The sequence below is a fragment of the Eublepharis macularius genome, chromosome 6, assembly GCF_028583425.1.
Source record: "Eublepharis macularius isolate TG4126 chromosome 6, MPM_Emac_v1.0, whole genome shotgun sequence".
Classification (NCBI taxonomy): domain Eukaryota; kingdom Metazoa; phylum Chordata; class Lepidosauria; order Squamata; family Eublepharidae; genus Eublepharis; species Eublepharis macularius.
Window position 1 is genome coordinate 130516725 of NC_072795.1, and position 17604 is coordinate 130534328.

At 48.8% G+C, this 17604-nt stretch overlaps 1 protein-coding gene across 1 annotated transcript in view; it reads left to right on the forward strand.

Annotated features, from left to right (window-relative positions):
- The first annotated feature begins 4709 nt into the window (after nt 1-4709).
- PDLIM1 (PDZ and LIM domain 1) overlaps nt 4710-17604 on the forward strand; it is a 55188-nt gene continuing 42293 nt past the window's right edge. The window contains exons 1-2 of the mRNA XM_054982718.1: nt 4710-4871; nt 14061-14212. Coding sequence (XP_054838693.1) covers nt 4773-4871; nt 14061-14212 — 251 coding nt within the window. The 5' untranslated portion in view covers nt 4710-4772. The remainder of the gene's footprint in view (nt 4872-14060; nt 14213-17604) is intronic.

Genomic DNA, 17604 nt, shown 5'->3' on the forward strand with positions numbered 1-17604 from the left:
TGCTGCCTGTTTGCATCAGCTCCCCAAAGCTGCATTCTGGCCTTCTTTGGGATGTGCCCACAACCATTTTGGCTAGGCTTCAAAGGTAATTTGTCAGCACGACTGCTGAGTCTGGGCAAGAGACTCTCCATGAGTCATCTTTCTGTAGGACAAAGAATGGAGAGCTGGCGGCCTGACAGAGACGGGAAACATTTCAGGGCCTGGAAGCCCCTCTGAAGTGCTGAGCAGAGAAGGGCCAGATGATGTGAAATTCATGACTTGCTTTCTCAAATACTGCTCAAAACCCACACAAACTTTTGAGTGGGGATTTAGTTGGCAGGAAACCTGAACTTCCTTTTAAAAGAGAGTGTTTTTTTGGTTCTTGTGGTCCCTGAGAAACATTAGGAGGCATGTTGGTGGCAGGGCCCGATCTAGGGTTGCTGGCGCCCAGTGCAACCCTTGCTCCGGCCTCCATGCACGTGCACAGCATACGTGCGCGCACCCCTGGCGCTGCATGATGCCGTCACTTCCATGACATCATCACGCAGGGGCAGGAGGCATGCCGCCCACGTAGCAAGCCAGCCAGCCAGCCACCCAAGCAACCAGTGCACCATGGATCTGGCGGCGGCAGCGGCGTATGTGTGCATGTGCTGGGGCGGCCAGCTTGCCACGCGGGTGGCTGAGCGCAGGGCTAGGAGGCCCTCCGCACGGTTTTCCTGCCCCACTGCCCCATGCCGCTCACATGGCAAGCCGGCAGCCCCAGCACCCGGTGCACCGCGGAGCTGGTGGTGGCGGTGTGGAAGTGCGCTGGGGCGGCTGGCTTGCTGTGCAGGTGGCTGAGCGCAGCGCTAGGAGGTCCTGCACGTGCGGCAAGCCAGCTGCCCCATTGGTGGGGCAGGCGAGGGCCTCCCAACCCTGCGCTCAGCCTCCCACGCAGCAAGCCGTGGTGTGCTCCCAGTGGCTGGCAGCCGCGCCTGGCACCCCCTTTTTGGCAGTTCCGGGGGCAGGCTACCCCCTGCCCCCCTCGATCCTGCCCTAGTTGGTGGCATCCCATGATGTCCTGTAAATCTGGGTGGAGAAGAGTCCCTCTCTCCAGGAAGCCTGAGACAGGGGTTAGAGCCTTCAGGGCTCTAAATATAACTTCCCACGAAGCTCATATGATTTCCTTTACTTTGCTTCTAGACAAGCTTTTAAAGTTACTTGGATATATTCAGACTAGAGATGGGCACGAACTGGGAAAATGCCAAACCACGTGGTTTGTAGTTCATAGCATCTCATAAGCCACAAACTTTCACAAACTTGCCCCGGTTCGCGAACTGGTTCATTTGGTTTATGAAAACGTCGTTTCCAGGTCAGCAGAAGGTCTGCAGAAAGCCCATCTCCCCGATTGCCTAGGAAACTGATTGATCAGTGCCAGGCTATCTGCAGTGATGAACTGAAGTACAAACCAAACAAACTGGGCTGAAATTCGTCATGGTTCGTGAGAAACGAGCTCCCCTGAACCACTGGTTCGCAAATCATGAACTGGTCCCGATCATGACGAACTTTGGTTCGTATTTTTGTTCGTGCCCGCCTCTAATTCAGACCCCTCCTTTCTCTACTGCATGATGACTTCTGCTGCCACTTGCTGAGTGGCAGAACTTTTCCCCTGTCAGTCCCTGGCAGTGAGGTCCCTCAAGCCCTCCACAGTTAACACGCAGGTGTTCCAGTTGAAGCATCTTTATTGAGATCTGTACAGTACAGGTGTTCACCCGAAGGTGGTAATTGGCAGAAGTGACAATTCAAACAAAGGCATTGCTAATTATAGGGAAACTTCCCGCCCTTCGGGGTCCGTTGACATTCTGGCGCGAAACCCCAAAGAGGCTGCATGGGAACAGATTAGTTTAGACTACATGAAGTACAGAGCAAAATATCCCAGTCTCTGGGAAGAGATACAATATCCGCTGCTAGCAGCTCTCTTTCAAGGACACTTGTAGGAAGAAGTGAAAGTACATATTTTCAACAGATAATGGAGGGGCCCGCTGGCTCTCCTGCAATTAATATTAGCAGTTAAGACACTCTCAGATGATCTACACAGAATACAGCATATAACTCTGGCAAACAGCATTGAGCAGTGCAAAAGGCAGAACACAATCATGGCAGGTATGCTGGCGTACGTGACACCCCCAGCGGAAACCTCCCACGGCTGTTCTCTTGTGTTGAGAGGATCCTGGTTGCTTTCTGACAGTCCAGTGTTGAACCCTCCACGTTGTCTTAACTTCCAATGGGCAAAACGTGCTAATCGCAGAGGCCTCCCAACATGGAACTCCGAGTGCATGTCTGAAGGTCACGAGCACATGCAGGCACCCACTTTTTATTTTTCTGGAACCCTTTTTTAAAACCGTTTGTGAGCAGGGATCTGGCTGCAGTTGCCCCAAGTGGAGGCAGTGTGCGAGAGAAAAGTGTTTGGGGCGGGGGGAGCACCTATTCCATGGAAAAGAGCCAGCCTGGACTAGTGGCTAGAGTGATGGACTGAGATCTGGGAGACCCAGGCTTGAATCCCCACTCGGCCATGGAAGCTTCCTGGGTGATATTGGGCCAGTCACACCCTCTCAGCCCAACCTACCTCACAGGGTTGTTGTAAGGATAAAACAGGAGAGAGGAGAAGGATGTGAAGCACTTTTGATCTTGGGAGGGAGAGAGGGAGATAGACGGGGCTGTTTTTCTGGGAAAAGAGTTGGTGGAACTCTGGGTTGCCCTTGAAGAAAATGGTCACATGGCTGGTGCCCCCGCCCCCTGATCTCCAGACAGAGGGGAGTTGAGATTGCCCTCCGCGCCATGGCGCGGAGGGCAATCTAAACTCCCTCTGTCTGGAGATCAGGGAGCGGGGCCACCAGCCATGTGACCGTTTTCAAGAGGTTCTGGAACTCCATTCCACTGTGTTCCAGCTGAAACAAAGCCCTGCAGATAGATAGATCAAGAGTCCAGTAGCATCTATTAGACTAACAAAATTTGTGGTAGGTATGAGCTTTCATGAGTCACAGCTCACTTCTTCAGATCTGAAGAACTCAGGCAGCTCGTTCATGCAATTGGCTTTACGTACGCCCATTGCAAAGACTCGGAAAGCCACAGTGACATGAAAGCAGACGATCCATTCAGCAGTTTATAAGTTCTCGCAGCCCTCGTCGTGAGACAGCCTCAGCTTGTGTTACCAGTACACTGGTAGAGTGGTGACCACATTGAGGATAGCTGTGTGGCTTGAAGCAGTGGCTGATTTACAGTTTCTTCAGCAAGTATGTTTGCTTCTTATGCATTGATGTTTGGAGCGGCCGATATCTTAAAGTAGAACATGGAAATGCATGATCATAAACGTAGACCGGACATATGCTAAGGAGCCACCAAGCATACATGCCCGCTTGCATTTACCACCTGATCTTCCTGGGCTAAAGTCTCAGTTTCCAAGCAGCGTTAAGTCCCATCTAGAATTGACAACAGTTTGTGAAATTCCTGGAGATTTGGAAGATGGACAAACATACAGACAGACAGTGCCCTCAAGTCAAAGCTGACTTATGGCAACCCTTGGTGGGGTTTTCATGGCAAAAGACTAACCAACGTGATTTTAGATCCAGAGGAGTTAGCCGTGTTACTCTGTAGTTGCAAACCAGTAAAAAGTCCAATAGCACCGTTAAGACTAACCAACTTTATTGTAGCACAAGCTTTCGAGATCCACAGCTCTCTTCGTCAGATGCATGCGGAGGTGGTTTGCCATTGCCTGCCTCTGCAACCCTGGTCTTTCTTGGAGGTCTCCCATCCAATACTAACCAAGGCCAACCCTGCTTAGCTTCTGAGATCCGATGAGATCAGGCACACCTAGGCTATCCAGACAGAAAGATACAAAACTAAATTATTCAAAAAGGCTTTTTACTCAAATAGGAGGGCTGTATTGTAGGGAGGGGGCATCAAATGCTTTGCTAATGAGTTAGGGACTGTAGCCCTCACCACTATGTTATATTGGATTCCTGCTAACGCTACATCTATGTAAACTTGTATCCAGGGCTCATTTCAAGGGGGAACGCGCAGGAACGCAGTTCCGGTAGTTGCCCAAAGAGGTGACATGTCAGATGTCTCCGCCCACCGACTCTCAGCCATTTTGGGCCCATTTCGGCATGGATTGGAGTCGAAACGACCAGGATTGGGTCTCTGACGGGTGGTGGATCACTCTCCCCCTCAGCAGTGGCCAGATCCTGACCATTTGGGGCCCCTTTTTGGCCCTTTTCAGTCCCTTTTTTGCCAATTTGGGTCCAAAACAGCCAGGATAGGTGATGTCAAGGGGTGTGCCATATGCAAATCAGCTATGCCAATGACACACTTCTGGTGTGGCAAGGGGCGTGGCGCATGCTAATGAGTTATGCCAATGAGTTCCTCCAGCGCTTTTTCTTGAAATGCCCCCTGCTTGTATCTCTTTACCCTCTGGCATCGTTTATGGATGTGTCCTTTATACCGACTGTACTGATCTCACACTGGGTGATCCTCCTTGAGTGTCATTGAGAAAGGCAGACGCTATGAATGAAATTAAATAAAAGAGAGCGCGGGAGCGCGCGTTGCCTTCTGCACGGGGCTGGGAAGGCGGCCGGTCCGTGCGGAGGGCTGGCGGGGCAGGAGCGGCTCCGCCGGGCCGAGGGCGACCCCGGGGCACAGCCTGGCCCGGCGGCTGGGCGGCGCCTGAGTTCCCGCCCGGGGGCGGAGCGCCTCCGCCCAGCTCAGCCCAGGCCGGGCGCTGGCGAGCGAGAGCCGAGGCGGCGGCGGGCAGCAGCATGGGCGAGGTGCAGCGCGTGGCTCTGCCGGGCCCGGGGCCGTGGGGCTTCCGCCTGGTGGGCGGCAAGGACTTCGAGCAGCCGCTCACCATCTCCCGGGTAAGGCAGCCCCTGGGCGTGTGCAGAGCGCCGCCCCTCTCCGGATCGCGAGGCGCGCCCCCGCCGCTCTAGGGGGCCGAGGCCAGCCCGGCTGGGTGGGACCGGACCCCGACCCAGAAGGCCTGCCTGGAAAGCCACGCAGGGAGTCCCTCCGGCCCCTAAAGCGGCGCCTGAGCTCAATCCCCCAAATCCCCGCTTGGTGCTTGCAAAGGGGCGCGTTCCTCTTAGAGCGACACGTTCGGGCCACTTCCAAGCCTGATGCCCAAAACGTTTAATTTTTTTTAAAGAAAATGCTTTCCTAAATGCACGTGTTGCTGGGACGTCGGGGCATTGGCGCGAGCCGTTCCCAGGTCCGTCCGGAGCGCCCGCAAAGTCCAGGCAGCCAAAGCCCCCCCCCCCTCCAGCCCCGTCCCTGCCCACTCCTGACCCGGGATGGTTCCAAATATGGACCTGTCTTTGCAGATCAGTGTCTCCCCCCACCTGGGAAAGGTCTGAGTCATTGCACTCCATGCACCGAGGTGTTCAGGCCACCCTCCTCCTGAAGAAATTAAGTTTTGGTTTTATTTGGGGTCTGCATTTAATTTGGTTGGCACACACGCACCCGCTGTTGGGCTCATCTTGTTCTCTTCGGAATGTGTGTGTGTTGTGTGCCTGTCAAGTTGCTTCTCGCCTATGGTGACCCTCTGAAGGAAAGACCTCCAGAACGTCCTGTCATTAACAGACTTGCTCAGATCCTGCAAACTGGAAGACTTGGCTGCTTTTATTGAGTCCAGCCATCTCATTTTAGGTCTGTCTCTTTTCCTCTTGCCTTTCACTTTCCCTAGCATTATTGACTTATCCAGAGAACCTTGTCTTCTCATGATGTGACCAAAGTACGATAGCCTTAGTCTTGTCATTTTAGCTTCTAGGGAGAACTCAGGCTTGATTTGATCTAGTGCCCACTTCTTTGTCTTTTTGGCTGTCCGTGGTATCCGCAAAACTCTTTAGAATATTCTAACTTTATACTTGTTCAGGCAGACTGTTGCAAGTCTGTGTGCGGCTGCAGCACCAGGTGGTGTTCGCTTGAGTTACATACCACATCGTGGCATGCTGGTGTGTTGTTACCTGAACAGCAACTAGACACTCCGTTTCCTGTAAGATTCAGCAGAGTTTGTGCGCTAGTCTGTTGCGGCAGAATTTTTGTGGACTTCTGCCAGAATAAGTCTATCTGTCTTTAAGGTGCCACACATCTCTTCGTTTCAGTACCTTTGGCAACCGAGCACAACAGAAAAAAAGAAACCTTTCTAGGCATGTTATTGGAGGGCAGCGCTCTGGTTACAAGGTGTGGAAGAAGCTGTTGGCAAATAAGGTGGGGAGGGTACCTTTCACATTGTTTTTGAATCCATTTCCTTGTTGGATAAAGTCGGTTTTCATAAGCATAAAATGTGTAGAAAAGGACCAAAGGGAAGATGCATGGGAAAAATTCAAATTGTGAGACCGTTGCCTGCTTGCAATATCTTTACTGCTTTTATGAGGAAACGATAAGATAATTGGCTTTTATTTTTACTTGAATAACACGATCAAAGTAAATTTTAAAAAATCAACTATAGTGTCTCTTTATAAATCAATTTTAAAAACAAATCTAAAAGTAATGCAAACAGACATGTTAAAAGCGATGGCTTTCTTAAACTTGCTTTGTCAACAATACTGTTTTAAAGTCTGTTTTTGTATGCAAACAACAGAACCCTGGAAGGAAATCTAACTAACAATTTTGAAATATTCTCCTAGTTGGTACATACACGAGTTAATTTCAAACAGTCGATTAGCTCATTCGTTCTAATCCATCTTCAAATCCAAATGTGATTTCTTTCCTCCAAATCCCTCTGTTCCAATGCCTTCTTTTCTTGCAATCTCTTCTAAGACGGGTTGAAAGGTAAACGAACCTGTGATTAGATTCTCTGTCTCCGTGTGTTCACAGAAATGGGTCTTTCCTCCCACCTTCCCCTATAACTTGTCAAAAAGCATTGCTTCTGGTTGAGGGACCCTTGAAAACAACAAACCATGTAACACAGGAGGTTTCAGGGAAGAGGGGGGATTCTGGTGCTTTTCCGTCCCTTCTCTGCCTGTAGAACTTCCTGTCCCAGTGAAAGAACCCTCGGAGGGAGAGGGAGGTGTAATGATTCCTTCCTCTTCTCTGCAGCTCCCCATCTTTTTGCCTGCAAGATTTGCCCAACTTCAAATAATACCTTTTCACAGATCGCAGAGGGGAAGATGTGTGTCTACCAGCACATGGGAGCTAGTTTGGTTTTGTGGTTAAGAGCGGCAGGACTCTAATCTGGAGATCCAGGTTCCATTCCCCACTCCTCTGCTTGAAGCCAGCTGGGTGACTTTGGGTCAGTCACAGCTCTTGCAGAGCTCTCTCAGCCCCACCCGCCTCACAGGGTGTCTATTTGTGGGGATAATAACAACATACTTTGTAAACTGCTCTGAGTGGGTGTTAAGTTTTCCTGAACAGCAGTATAGGGCAGCATATAAATCAAATATTATTATTATTAAAATCCATATTGTCCTATCTACATAGTAATGAGTAACTGTCCACAGCTGCAACAGATAGAAACTAGTCTTGGGCATTCGGTAAGTCATAGTCAGGGCTTTTTTCCAGGAAAAGAGGTGGTGGAACTCAAGACCGCACAATGAAGTCACTTTGGGTCAGCTGGAACAAGGGGGGAGTTTTTTAAAGTTTAAATTGCCCTCTGCGAAAATGGTCACATGGCCGGTGTCTCCGTCCCCTGATCTCCAGACAGAGGGGAGTTTAGATTGCCCTCCACACCGCTTGGCAGTGTGGAGGGCAATCTCAACTCCCCTCTGTCTGGAGATCAGCGGGCAGGGCCACTGGCCATGTGACCATTTTTAAGAGGTGCCGGAACTCCGTTCCACTGTGTTCCTGCTGAAAAAAAGCCCTGGTCATAGTGAATGTTAGTTGGTCAGAAAATGGCATTTCCTAGGTACTCTTCCATGTCATCCCCTCCTGATGTCACAGGGCGAGATTTACCTGTTGTAGAGAATGTCGGCAGTGAAAACAGTTTCCCACCCAAACCCTATAGCGAGTATAAATGTGGCCTCCTTTAGGAGCTCAAAGTACTTTGAGCAGAAGTTTGAAATTGATTTTGTTCAAGTTAACTGGCCAGCCTCAGACTCTTTTAGGCTTCTTGTGGGAGGATACCCCGGGATAACAGGGCCATGTTTAACAATAAATTGCAGTGGAATTTGGCCTGCAGTTTCTGTTAGTTCCATCGACATCCCAGTGTGACAAAGGTAAATACTAGGTTAAGGATATTATTTTCAATATTCAATATTTTTATCAATCATCTGGATGAAGGGGTAAATGGGCTACTCATTAAATTTGCTGATGATACCAAATTGGGAGGAGTGGCAAACACCCAATAAGATACAGTTAAAATTCAACAAGACCTGAATACTCTGGAGAAGTGGGCAGCTGTGAACAGGATGCAAGTCAACAGAGATAAGTGCACAGTATTACATCTGGGCCACAAAAATGTGAAGCACAAATACAGGATGGGGGATACACTTCTGGGCAGTAGTATATGTGAAAGGGATCTTGGGGTAAGAGTGGACTGTAAACTAAATATGAGCAGTCAGTGTGATGCGGTGGCAAAAGAGGCAAACTCAGTCTTGGGTTGTATCGAAAGGGGCATTGCATCGAAATCGCAAGAGGTCATAGTCCCTCTCTATATATTGCCTTGGTCAGGCCGCACCTGGAGTACTGTGTGCAGTTCTGGAGGCCTCACTTCAAAAAGGATGTGGACAAAATCGAGAGGGTGCAGAGGAGAGCGACGAGGATGACCAGGGGTCTGGAGACTGAGCCCTACGAGGAAAGGCTGAGGGCCTTGGGAATGTTTAGTTTGGAGAAGAGGAGGTTGAGGGGGGACATGATTGCTCTCTTTAAATATTTGAAAGGCTGTCATTTGGAAGAGGGCAGAGAGCTGTTCCAGTTGGCAGCAGAGGGTAGGACCCGAAGCAATGGGCTTAAATTACATGCACAAAGGTACCGACTGGATATTAGGAAGAACTTTTTCACGGTCAGAGTAGTTCAAAAGTGGAATCAGCTGCCTAGGGAGGTGGTGAGCTCCCCCTCACTGGCAGTTTTCAAGAAGAGGCTGGATGAATATTGGTCAGGGATGCTTTAGGCTCGTCCTGCATTGGGCAGGGGGTTGGACTAGAAGGTCTGTATGGCCCCTTCCAACTCTGTGATTCTGTGATTATTGGGGGAAAGTACTGAAAAAAATTACAGAAACACATTGAAAAAATTGCAGAAAAAATGGTGCAGAAAAGGGCTACCAGGATGACCAAAAGGACTGGAACACTTTCTCTAGGAGGAAAAGGTATCGGGGCCTTTTTAAGTTGATAAAAAAGATGACTAATACCGTGGGGACAGAACGGAGGGGCCTGTAGTTATGCACGAGGTGGAGAAAGTGGATAGGTGCTTATTCCCTTTCCCATTATAGTAGAACTCTGTGCTCTATGTGGCCCATGAAGATAACCAGCCATATTGCCTGGCTGTGTAAACAACCATGATTTTATTTATTTGTTTACTTCATTTATAGTTTGCCTTTCTTGTTGACAATCAAGGTGGGGCAAAGGGTAAGAGCAGAGTCATACTATTGTATGAGTAGCACTGACGGAAGGCTTTCTATGTAATTAAGGTTATACTTGATTAAACTGTTAGGGAAGGGCGTGCAGCAGGATTATTTTTAAAGTGATAGAACAGGAGAGAGTTTCAAGTGGGTCGCCGTGTTGGTCTGTAGTAGAAGAGCAAGATTTGGATCCAGTAGCACCTTAAAGACTAACTAGGTTTCCAGAGTATGAGCTTTTGAGAGCTCCCTTAGATACGAGGAGTGGGGGGAAACGGACAGTAGACAGGCAGCTGTCTGTCCAAAACATGCCCGTATGGCAAGCGTAATTGCCTCTCTTATTCACCTGCTTCCTAAAGCGCAGCATTAATTTCAGGTATATGGATTCTGCTGCTCAGTATTTTTTCCCCCACTTCTCGTATATGATGAAGCGAGCTCTGATTCTTAAAAGCTCATACCCTGGAAATCTAGTTGGTCTTTAAGGAGCTACTGGACCCAGATCTTGCTCTTAGAATTTAGGCATTACTGCAGGCAAAACGCACATCTCGGTGTCTACAGACTTAGGTTGCTTCCTTTTCAGCAGTTTTGTTTGGGAAGTCTTCATGGCAAATCCAGACTTCGGCCATTGCCAGATTGTTACAGATGAGGGTTTTCTGTGTTGATCTGCTGCCTGCTTCCAGAGCAGGTTGCAGAGATACTTTAGGCTTTGAGCTGAATGTTGGTGCTAGCCTGTCCCGAGTGGACCGCCCCGAAATGCTCTCGGTGCACCCAGCAGGAGGTGTGGCTGGAGTGGTGATATCGTCGGCCCCTTTTCCCATTATTTTGAAACCACTGTGATTATGAACAGGAAATGCGGTCAGGAAATGCTGAGTTAATTTAAGGGGTGGAGAAGCAAGAGCTTCTTTTTAAATTTGTCATAGATCCAGAGGAGTTAGCCATGTTAGTCTGTAGTTGCAAAATAGTAAAGAGTCCAGTAGCACCTTTAAGGCTAACCAACTTTATTGTAACATAAGCTTTTGAGAACCACAGCTCTCTTCATCAGATGCATGCCAAAGAGAGCTGTGGCTCTCGCAAGCTTATGCTGTAATAAAGTCGGTTCGTTTTAAAGGGGGACTCTTTACTATTTTTAATTTCTGTTTGTAAGGTGTCTTTTCTCCCCTGAAAATTATTTTCAGTTCTGCCGGTACGCTCCAGTGATATAGTTCACACAAGTGATCAGTTTAAAAATCCAATAAATAATGGGGCTGAAAACAGGATTTTGGCCCAAGGGTTGAGGAAACGTGAGTCATTTCTTGTCTTGGGTTTGTGCTGTTTCAGTTCTGTAGTTGGGCAGCAGTGAAATAGTGCCGCTAGCTTCATGCTGCTCAATGAAGCTGCTCTTTTTAAAAAATTGATCGGAATGGCGCACAAGGGTGGGGGGCTGCATAAAGCTGCTGAAATTGGCGAGAACGCTGGCATTGCCATCTTTGAAGCACTCCTAAGGCTATGAGCAGGTAGGCAGGCTTCCTGGCTAGTTTTTGGGTGACACACTTGAAAGGGGTTATCTACATGCCACTTGCTTTGACTTGGCTGTGAGTGCTGCCGGAGAGCCAGTTTGGTGTAGTGGTTAAGAGCGGTGGGACTCTAATCTGGAGAGCCGGGTTTGATTCCCCGCTCCTCCACTTGAAGCCAGCTGGGTGACCTTGGGCTAGTCACGGCTCTCTTAGAGCTCTCTCAGCCCCACCCACTCACAGGGTGTTTTGTTCTGGGGATAATAATAACATACTTTGTATACCGCTCTGAGTGGGCATTAAGTTGTCTTGAAGGGCGGTATATAAATTGAATGTTACTATTATTATTATTATTATTATTATTATTATTATTATTATTATTATTATTATTATTGTAATGGGAACTCACTGCTACGTTAAGGGCAGTGCAGAACCCCAGTTATAATTCTGCTTTCAGCAGATAGCAGGGACTCAATGAGTAGGAGGCTGGGGCACACAATTCTGGCGGCCAGAAGAGTTGGTAAACTGCTGTTGGGGGCACAGAATAGCATACTTGTCGGGGGACAGTTGGTGACTCTCGGCAGCCTTGGCTGGCGGCGGAAGAGCGATGCAACAGTGCTACGAAAAGATCTAAGTGCGGAAAGGGCTCTGGAGGAACCTGGTGAAGTTGGCTGCAGTAGCGTCATGGGGAAAGCAATTTCCATTGTAAAGATATCGTTGTTGCAAACAAAAGGCAATCCAAACATTATTGGCTATGTAGTTTTGCCTCGTTTAAAGTTCCTTTGAAACTCAATAGTGTGCACTGATTCTAAACAGCTGGCGCAGCAGAAGCAATCCATTTGGCAAGCCGCTGTCTGTGATGAAGTGGGATTGAGAGAGCAAATTATTCCAGGATTGCATGTCTGCTTTATTTGCCCCAGGAATAAGTGTGAATGTGGTCCGGGGGAAATCAAGAATAGTAAGAGTGGGCCTCCGGTCTCAGAAGAAACGCTGAGCAAGGGTATCCAGGTACCTGAAGCTAGCTCTGCTGTTTGGGAAGCAGGTGGAAAAGAGAGAGAACGAGGTTTACTTATAGGCAGTTTTAGGGCTGCTTGACCGTCTACTGTCTTTATACTTCCAGCTAATGCTGGACCAATAAATAAATAAACAAATATGAAATATATGAATAAATATATGCAAATAGGCGATGTCCACTTTTTATTATCCATGAAAGCTTACAGGACAATTTTGGGGCGGCGGGAATAAGCAAGCAGCTGCTACAAAACACGGTAGAAAATGTGAAAACAGATTTTCCTGTGTTGGGCTTTCAAGCATGTAGCACCAAATACTGTACGCTGGTTTTTTTGTTCAACAGCAAAATCCAGTTTTGTTCAACAGCAAAACCCAACCAGATCTGCTATGGAACTGAAAGGAGATAGGCCCAGGAAAGGTTTTTCACCTTAACTGGAATGCTTTGCTGTTTGCCAAAGGAAACAATGGGTGCGGCTTGTGCAATTGAGCCTGGGGCTGGGTTTAGAGAGCTGTTGAGAGATGGATGAGTGCAGCTGGACAATTGTGGAAGAAGAGGAGCGGGAAACGTGTTGGCCTTGGGAAAGAAACATTGTGTGTGTGTCTGGCTTGTGGGCCTTGACGAGAGGGTGCTTTCCGGAGTGGTACAAAGTTCCTGGAGGTTGCTGCCAAAAGCAGGTGTGACTTGTGAAAAAACTAGAAAGACCTTGGCCTAATCACATAAGGACAGAGGTTTGAGGAAAGAGTCTATTGCCTGAAGCCGTGTCTCCAGGGGAGTGGAGCTAAATCACCTTCTCTTTGTGGCGGCATCACACGGGGATTTCCCCATGCACAGCCAGAAAAGGAGAGGGCCCTCATGATGTCATGCTCTGGGGTTGATCTGAGGAAACCTGTGGTCTGAGCTACCTGAATCCTGCCTTAGAATCATAGGTTTGGAAGGGATCTCCAGGGTCATCTAGTCCAACCCGCTGCACAATGCAGGAAATTCACAACTACCTCCCCCCCCCCACACCTCAGTGACCCCCTGCTCCATGCCCAGAAGATGGCGAAACACTTCCAGAATTCCTAGCCAAACTGTCCTGTGGAAGATTGATTCCTGGCCCCAAAGTGGCAATTGACGTTACCATGGGGATATAAGAAGGGGCTATGAGAACTAAGCACTGATGTAACCCTTCCTGCCCCTCCCTTGCCAATTCCTGCCTTGATGATTTTTGTATTAAGATGGATTAATTACCTCCTGTAATTCATCCCTGATTTGGGGGACTCTAACATAATTCTCCCAGATCTCAGCTGGACACTCTAACCCCTACATTTTTTTTTGTTTGCATTCCTTTTTCCGTTTTCTGTAATCCCAGTCCTACTGCATTGTTTATTGGAGGTCTTTGCTGTCTGATTTAGTTGCATTTCATATTTCTTATTTTGTAATCCATCTTGAGTCTTACTGAGAAAAGTGGCCTGTCCATTAAGTAGTAGTAGTAGTAGTAGTAGTAGTAGTAGTAGTAGTAGTAGTAGTAGTAGTAGTAGTAGTAGTTGTTGTTGTTGTTGTTGTTGTTGTTGTTGTTGTTGTTGTTGTTGTTGTTGTTGTTGATGATGATGATGATGATGATGATGATGATGATGATGATGATGATGATGATACCACCAGTTTGGGCGTGACTCCTCTGGCTCCTGCTTTTTCTTCTTTGACTCTATCTGCAGCCACTACAGGGAGCGGGCTGTGCTAAATTCCACTTTTAAAATAGCTTGACAGTGTGAGCCATTTCCTGTTAAGTCCCCCCCCCTTCCCTGCTAAGCCACACAGTAGCGTTACAGTGTGGTTCACTATGGGGAGCAGAAAGCGTGGGGAAAGGGGTTTTTGGGGGGCCCACTAAAAACTGTTGCATCTGCATTTTAGTGCAGGTGTGATAGAGAAAAGGGGAAGAGTGGGGGTTGGGGGGCTCAGTGGCAGCAGCAAGCAGAGCAAGAACAGGGTGCCTGGATGTAGCTGCTGCCCTGCTTACCGGTGCCTCTGTTGCTATTTGTGGGGTTGCACTTTCAAACGTCTTTCTCCTTCCTTCCAGGTGACCCCTGGGAGCAAAGCTGCAGCAGCCAATCTATGTATCGGAGATGTCATAATGTCAATTGATGGGGAGAACACGGAGAGCATGACACATCTGGAAGCACAGAACAAAATCAAGGGCTGTGTCGACGAGATGGTTCTGACTGTGGGCAGGTAACATAACATTAACATTCGATTTCTATACCACCCTTCAGGACAACTTAACACCCACTCAGAGTGGTTTACAAAGTGTGTTATTATTATCCTCATGACAGTCCCCCTGTGAGGTGGGTGGGGTTGAGAGAGCTCAGAGAGCTGTGACTGACCCAAGATCACCCGACTGGCTTCAAGTGGAGGAGTGAGGAATCAAACCTGGCTCTCCGGATTAGAGTCCTGCTGCTCTTAACCACTATACTAAACATCGCTTCCTTGACTCAAGGAATGAGGCGAGGGCTCTTGCTGAGCTTGGTTTGGCTTTGGCAGCAACCATTTCTGCTGGGATGGTTTCTCTATGCCTCTTTTTGCCCAAACTCCTCAAAACCTCTTTATAAAAGGAGTGGTCTTTTTAAGATGATGGTGTTAGTTGATCTCTTCCAAGAATAGTCCTATGCTTGAGTTGAAAATCGTGGAAAGTTGGTTGCTTTATTGCAAGACTGCCTAAACGTGATGACTCAACCTAGAGTCAACCTATGACTCAACATAGAAATGGATGGGCTTAGTCATTCCTCTGTGCTAGATTGTGGCTGGCAATCACTATTACTGGGGAAATGGGAGTCACTCTGGCCTTAGTGTTGTGTGGCCTTTAGTCCTAATTCTGAAAGACCAATGTGAGCTCATTACAAATGTGAATGGGGAAAGGAATGACCCGGCTGTGCTGTCCCCAACCGCAGTGAAAAACAGGTGTCTAAAGTGGAATGCAGTTTCACCATCGTCTGAGCCCCAGAGCATTCTGGGGTAGGGCCTGGTGATATCATGTCAAATAGCAGTCCTCATGGTAATCCTTCCACATCCCGCACTCAAAATTGTGCCATGTGGTATCTAAAATGGGTGTTGCCGCAGCCATGTGGTTTTGTAGAGATGGGCCGTTTCCACACATCTTACCTGCCTATGGAACAGCACGCGAAAGACACGGAAGACAGCGTTTTCTCGCGCAAAATCGTGCCAGGAAGACGCTGTTATCCGGGAGTTTTGCGCGAAATCGCGCAAAACTCCCAGATAACAGCGTCTTCCTGGCACGATTTCGCGCGAGAAGACGCTGTCTTCTGGGTCTTTCGCACGATGTTCCTCAGGCAGGTAAGATGTGTGGAAACAGCCATGGACAATTCACTGTGCTAAAAAAAAAAAGCTTGCAAATGAATTATATGCTAGATGTAGAATATAGCTAAACGGTCAGTGTTGGATTATTGCTTCTGCGTACGCTGTAGGGACCCTGAGAAAGCATGCCCAGAAGTCTTCAAAGAAGCCCTCAAGGTGAACCTTAAGATTTCAAACTGAGGCCCTGGGCCCTTCAGACATGAGTGTTGGGGCCAGAGCCACGGTCCTTACACCCCTATGTTTGTCATATCTTTCATGTGTGTTATTTACAATATTTACCTCGCACAATCTGTTCGTGTTTTAAGAAAGGCTGATCAGCTCTGTCTCTCTGGCGTCCCCTTCTTGCGTATCACCACACTAGCTGCCCCTTTGTTCCATTTTTGGAAGCATGGGAGGCAGGGCTCATTTTGAGGGGGAACACGCCAGAATGCAGTTCCGGCAGTTCCCCAAAGAGGTCACATGTCAAGTGGCCCCGCCCACCTGACGCTCAGCCATTTTAGGCCCATTTTGGCCTGAATTGGGGCCGAAACGGCCCAGATCGGGCCTCTGACGGGTGGTGGATCACTCTCCCGCTCAGCAGTGGCCAAATCCCGACCATTTTGGTCCCCTTTTGCCATTTTCAGCCCCTTTTTGCCATTTTGGGCTCAATTTCGGCCCTGAATGGCCAGGATTGGGTCCAAAACAGCCAGGATAGGTAATGTCAGGGGGTGTGGCATATGCAAATCAGTTATGCAAATGACACACTTCTGGTGAAGGCAAGGGGTGTGGCATATGCTAATGAGTTATGCTAATGAGTTCCTCCAGCTCTTTTTCTACGAAATGACCCCTGATGGGAGGGTATACAAGAACAACAATTATGCGCTACCTCATCACAGCCACCTCAGCCAAACACCTTTATAGCTTCAGTCTCCAAGGTGGACCACTGCTCTGATGTGCCGCAGAACCCAACAGAGGTCCAGTGGCAGCTAGAAAACCTACAGGAGCTCCCCCAGCATTACCACCCCTAAGCCAGAGCCCGCCCTCTGGGAAGTGTGAAGGGGCAGCCTGAGGGCAAATGACAGTCGAGGGAGTCTGCGCATAGCCCTGTTACAGGCTGCATGCGTTCCTTGCCCCTTTTTGTCAGCTGTGTTGAGTATGCTTCCCTGGGAGCCTCCCCTTTTGTTAGATTTGGGCCATTGTGCCTGGAGGGGCAGGCTCAGGCCATTCCCCTCCTCCCCCCCCCCGCCTGCAACATGCTGCTGGTTTTGGTTGCGGAGGCTAGCTTTTGGGGGTGGCTCTTGGCCTTGTGCAAGGAGTACAGGGGAGGCAGATGTGAAGGAGCAGGCCAGCCAGCTCCCCAGCTCCCTCTTACCTGTCCATGCGTCTTTGCCCCTTCAAGCCAAGTCTCTGGACACAGGTTACTTGTTAGGTTTCTGCAATGAGAGAAGGTAGCCAAACAGTCTCATCTTTGCTCTCCCCCAAGGGTGTAAGTACTAAGTGCTCACCGAATTTTGCAAATTCTGTGCTTTTTCTGCTCTTAAGGTGCCTTGCATGGCAGGCAGCTTAGAGACAGAGCCCCATGCCGTGCTTCCTACTTACTGAGTTCATGAGTGTCCTGGATTGTGGTTTATGTGTGTGCGGGAGGGGCTGTGATTGGGTGCTGGGGAGGGGGCTTAACCACTGACAGGGAACGAGGGGATTGGCTGCAGCTGTAGTCAGCATCTTGTGCTCCTCTGGGTCATTTTGGCAGGGCCGTGCATGGAGGGGGAGTTGACTTCTCCTTTTCCAGAGGCGCCTGTGGGCTCTGCCATCTTTTTTCATGGCATAACTGTCTGCCAGTGTTCGGGGGCATTATCCAGCCTGGAGCGGCTTAGGAAGCTGACTAACTCCTGGCCTACCCACTCCCATGCCAGCTCAGGGATTTATGCCAGAGGGCTGGTGGTGGCTGGCCATGGTGGGCCACTGCTGACACTCTAGCCTAGCAAGGCACTGATATGGAGAGTGGCACCATCGTAACTTGGGTTTATGCCAACATAAGCACGAGATACGTCAGCGTAGGGGTTAGTTGACTCCCTGAGTACTCCCCCTCCCCTAAGGATTGCACTGCCATTCTTTTATAATAAAAACATAATGCTATGCTTAATACAAAGCTAAGTGTCACTTGTAGCTTGGCTCCCAGTTTCTATTCCACCCTCCCTGAACTGGCAGGCTCAGGACGGATTACATTCTATAAAACAGCACATTAATAACAACATAATTAAAATTTTTTAAAT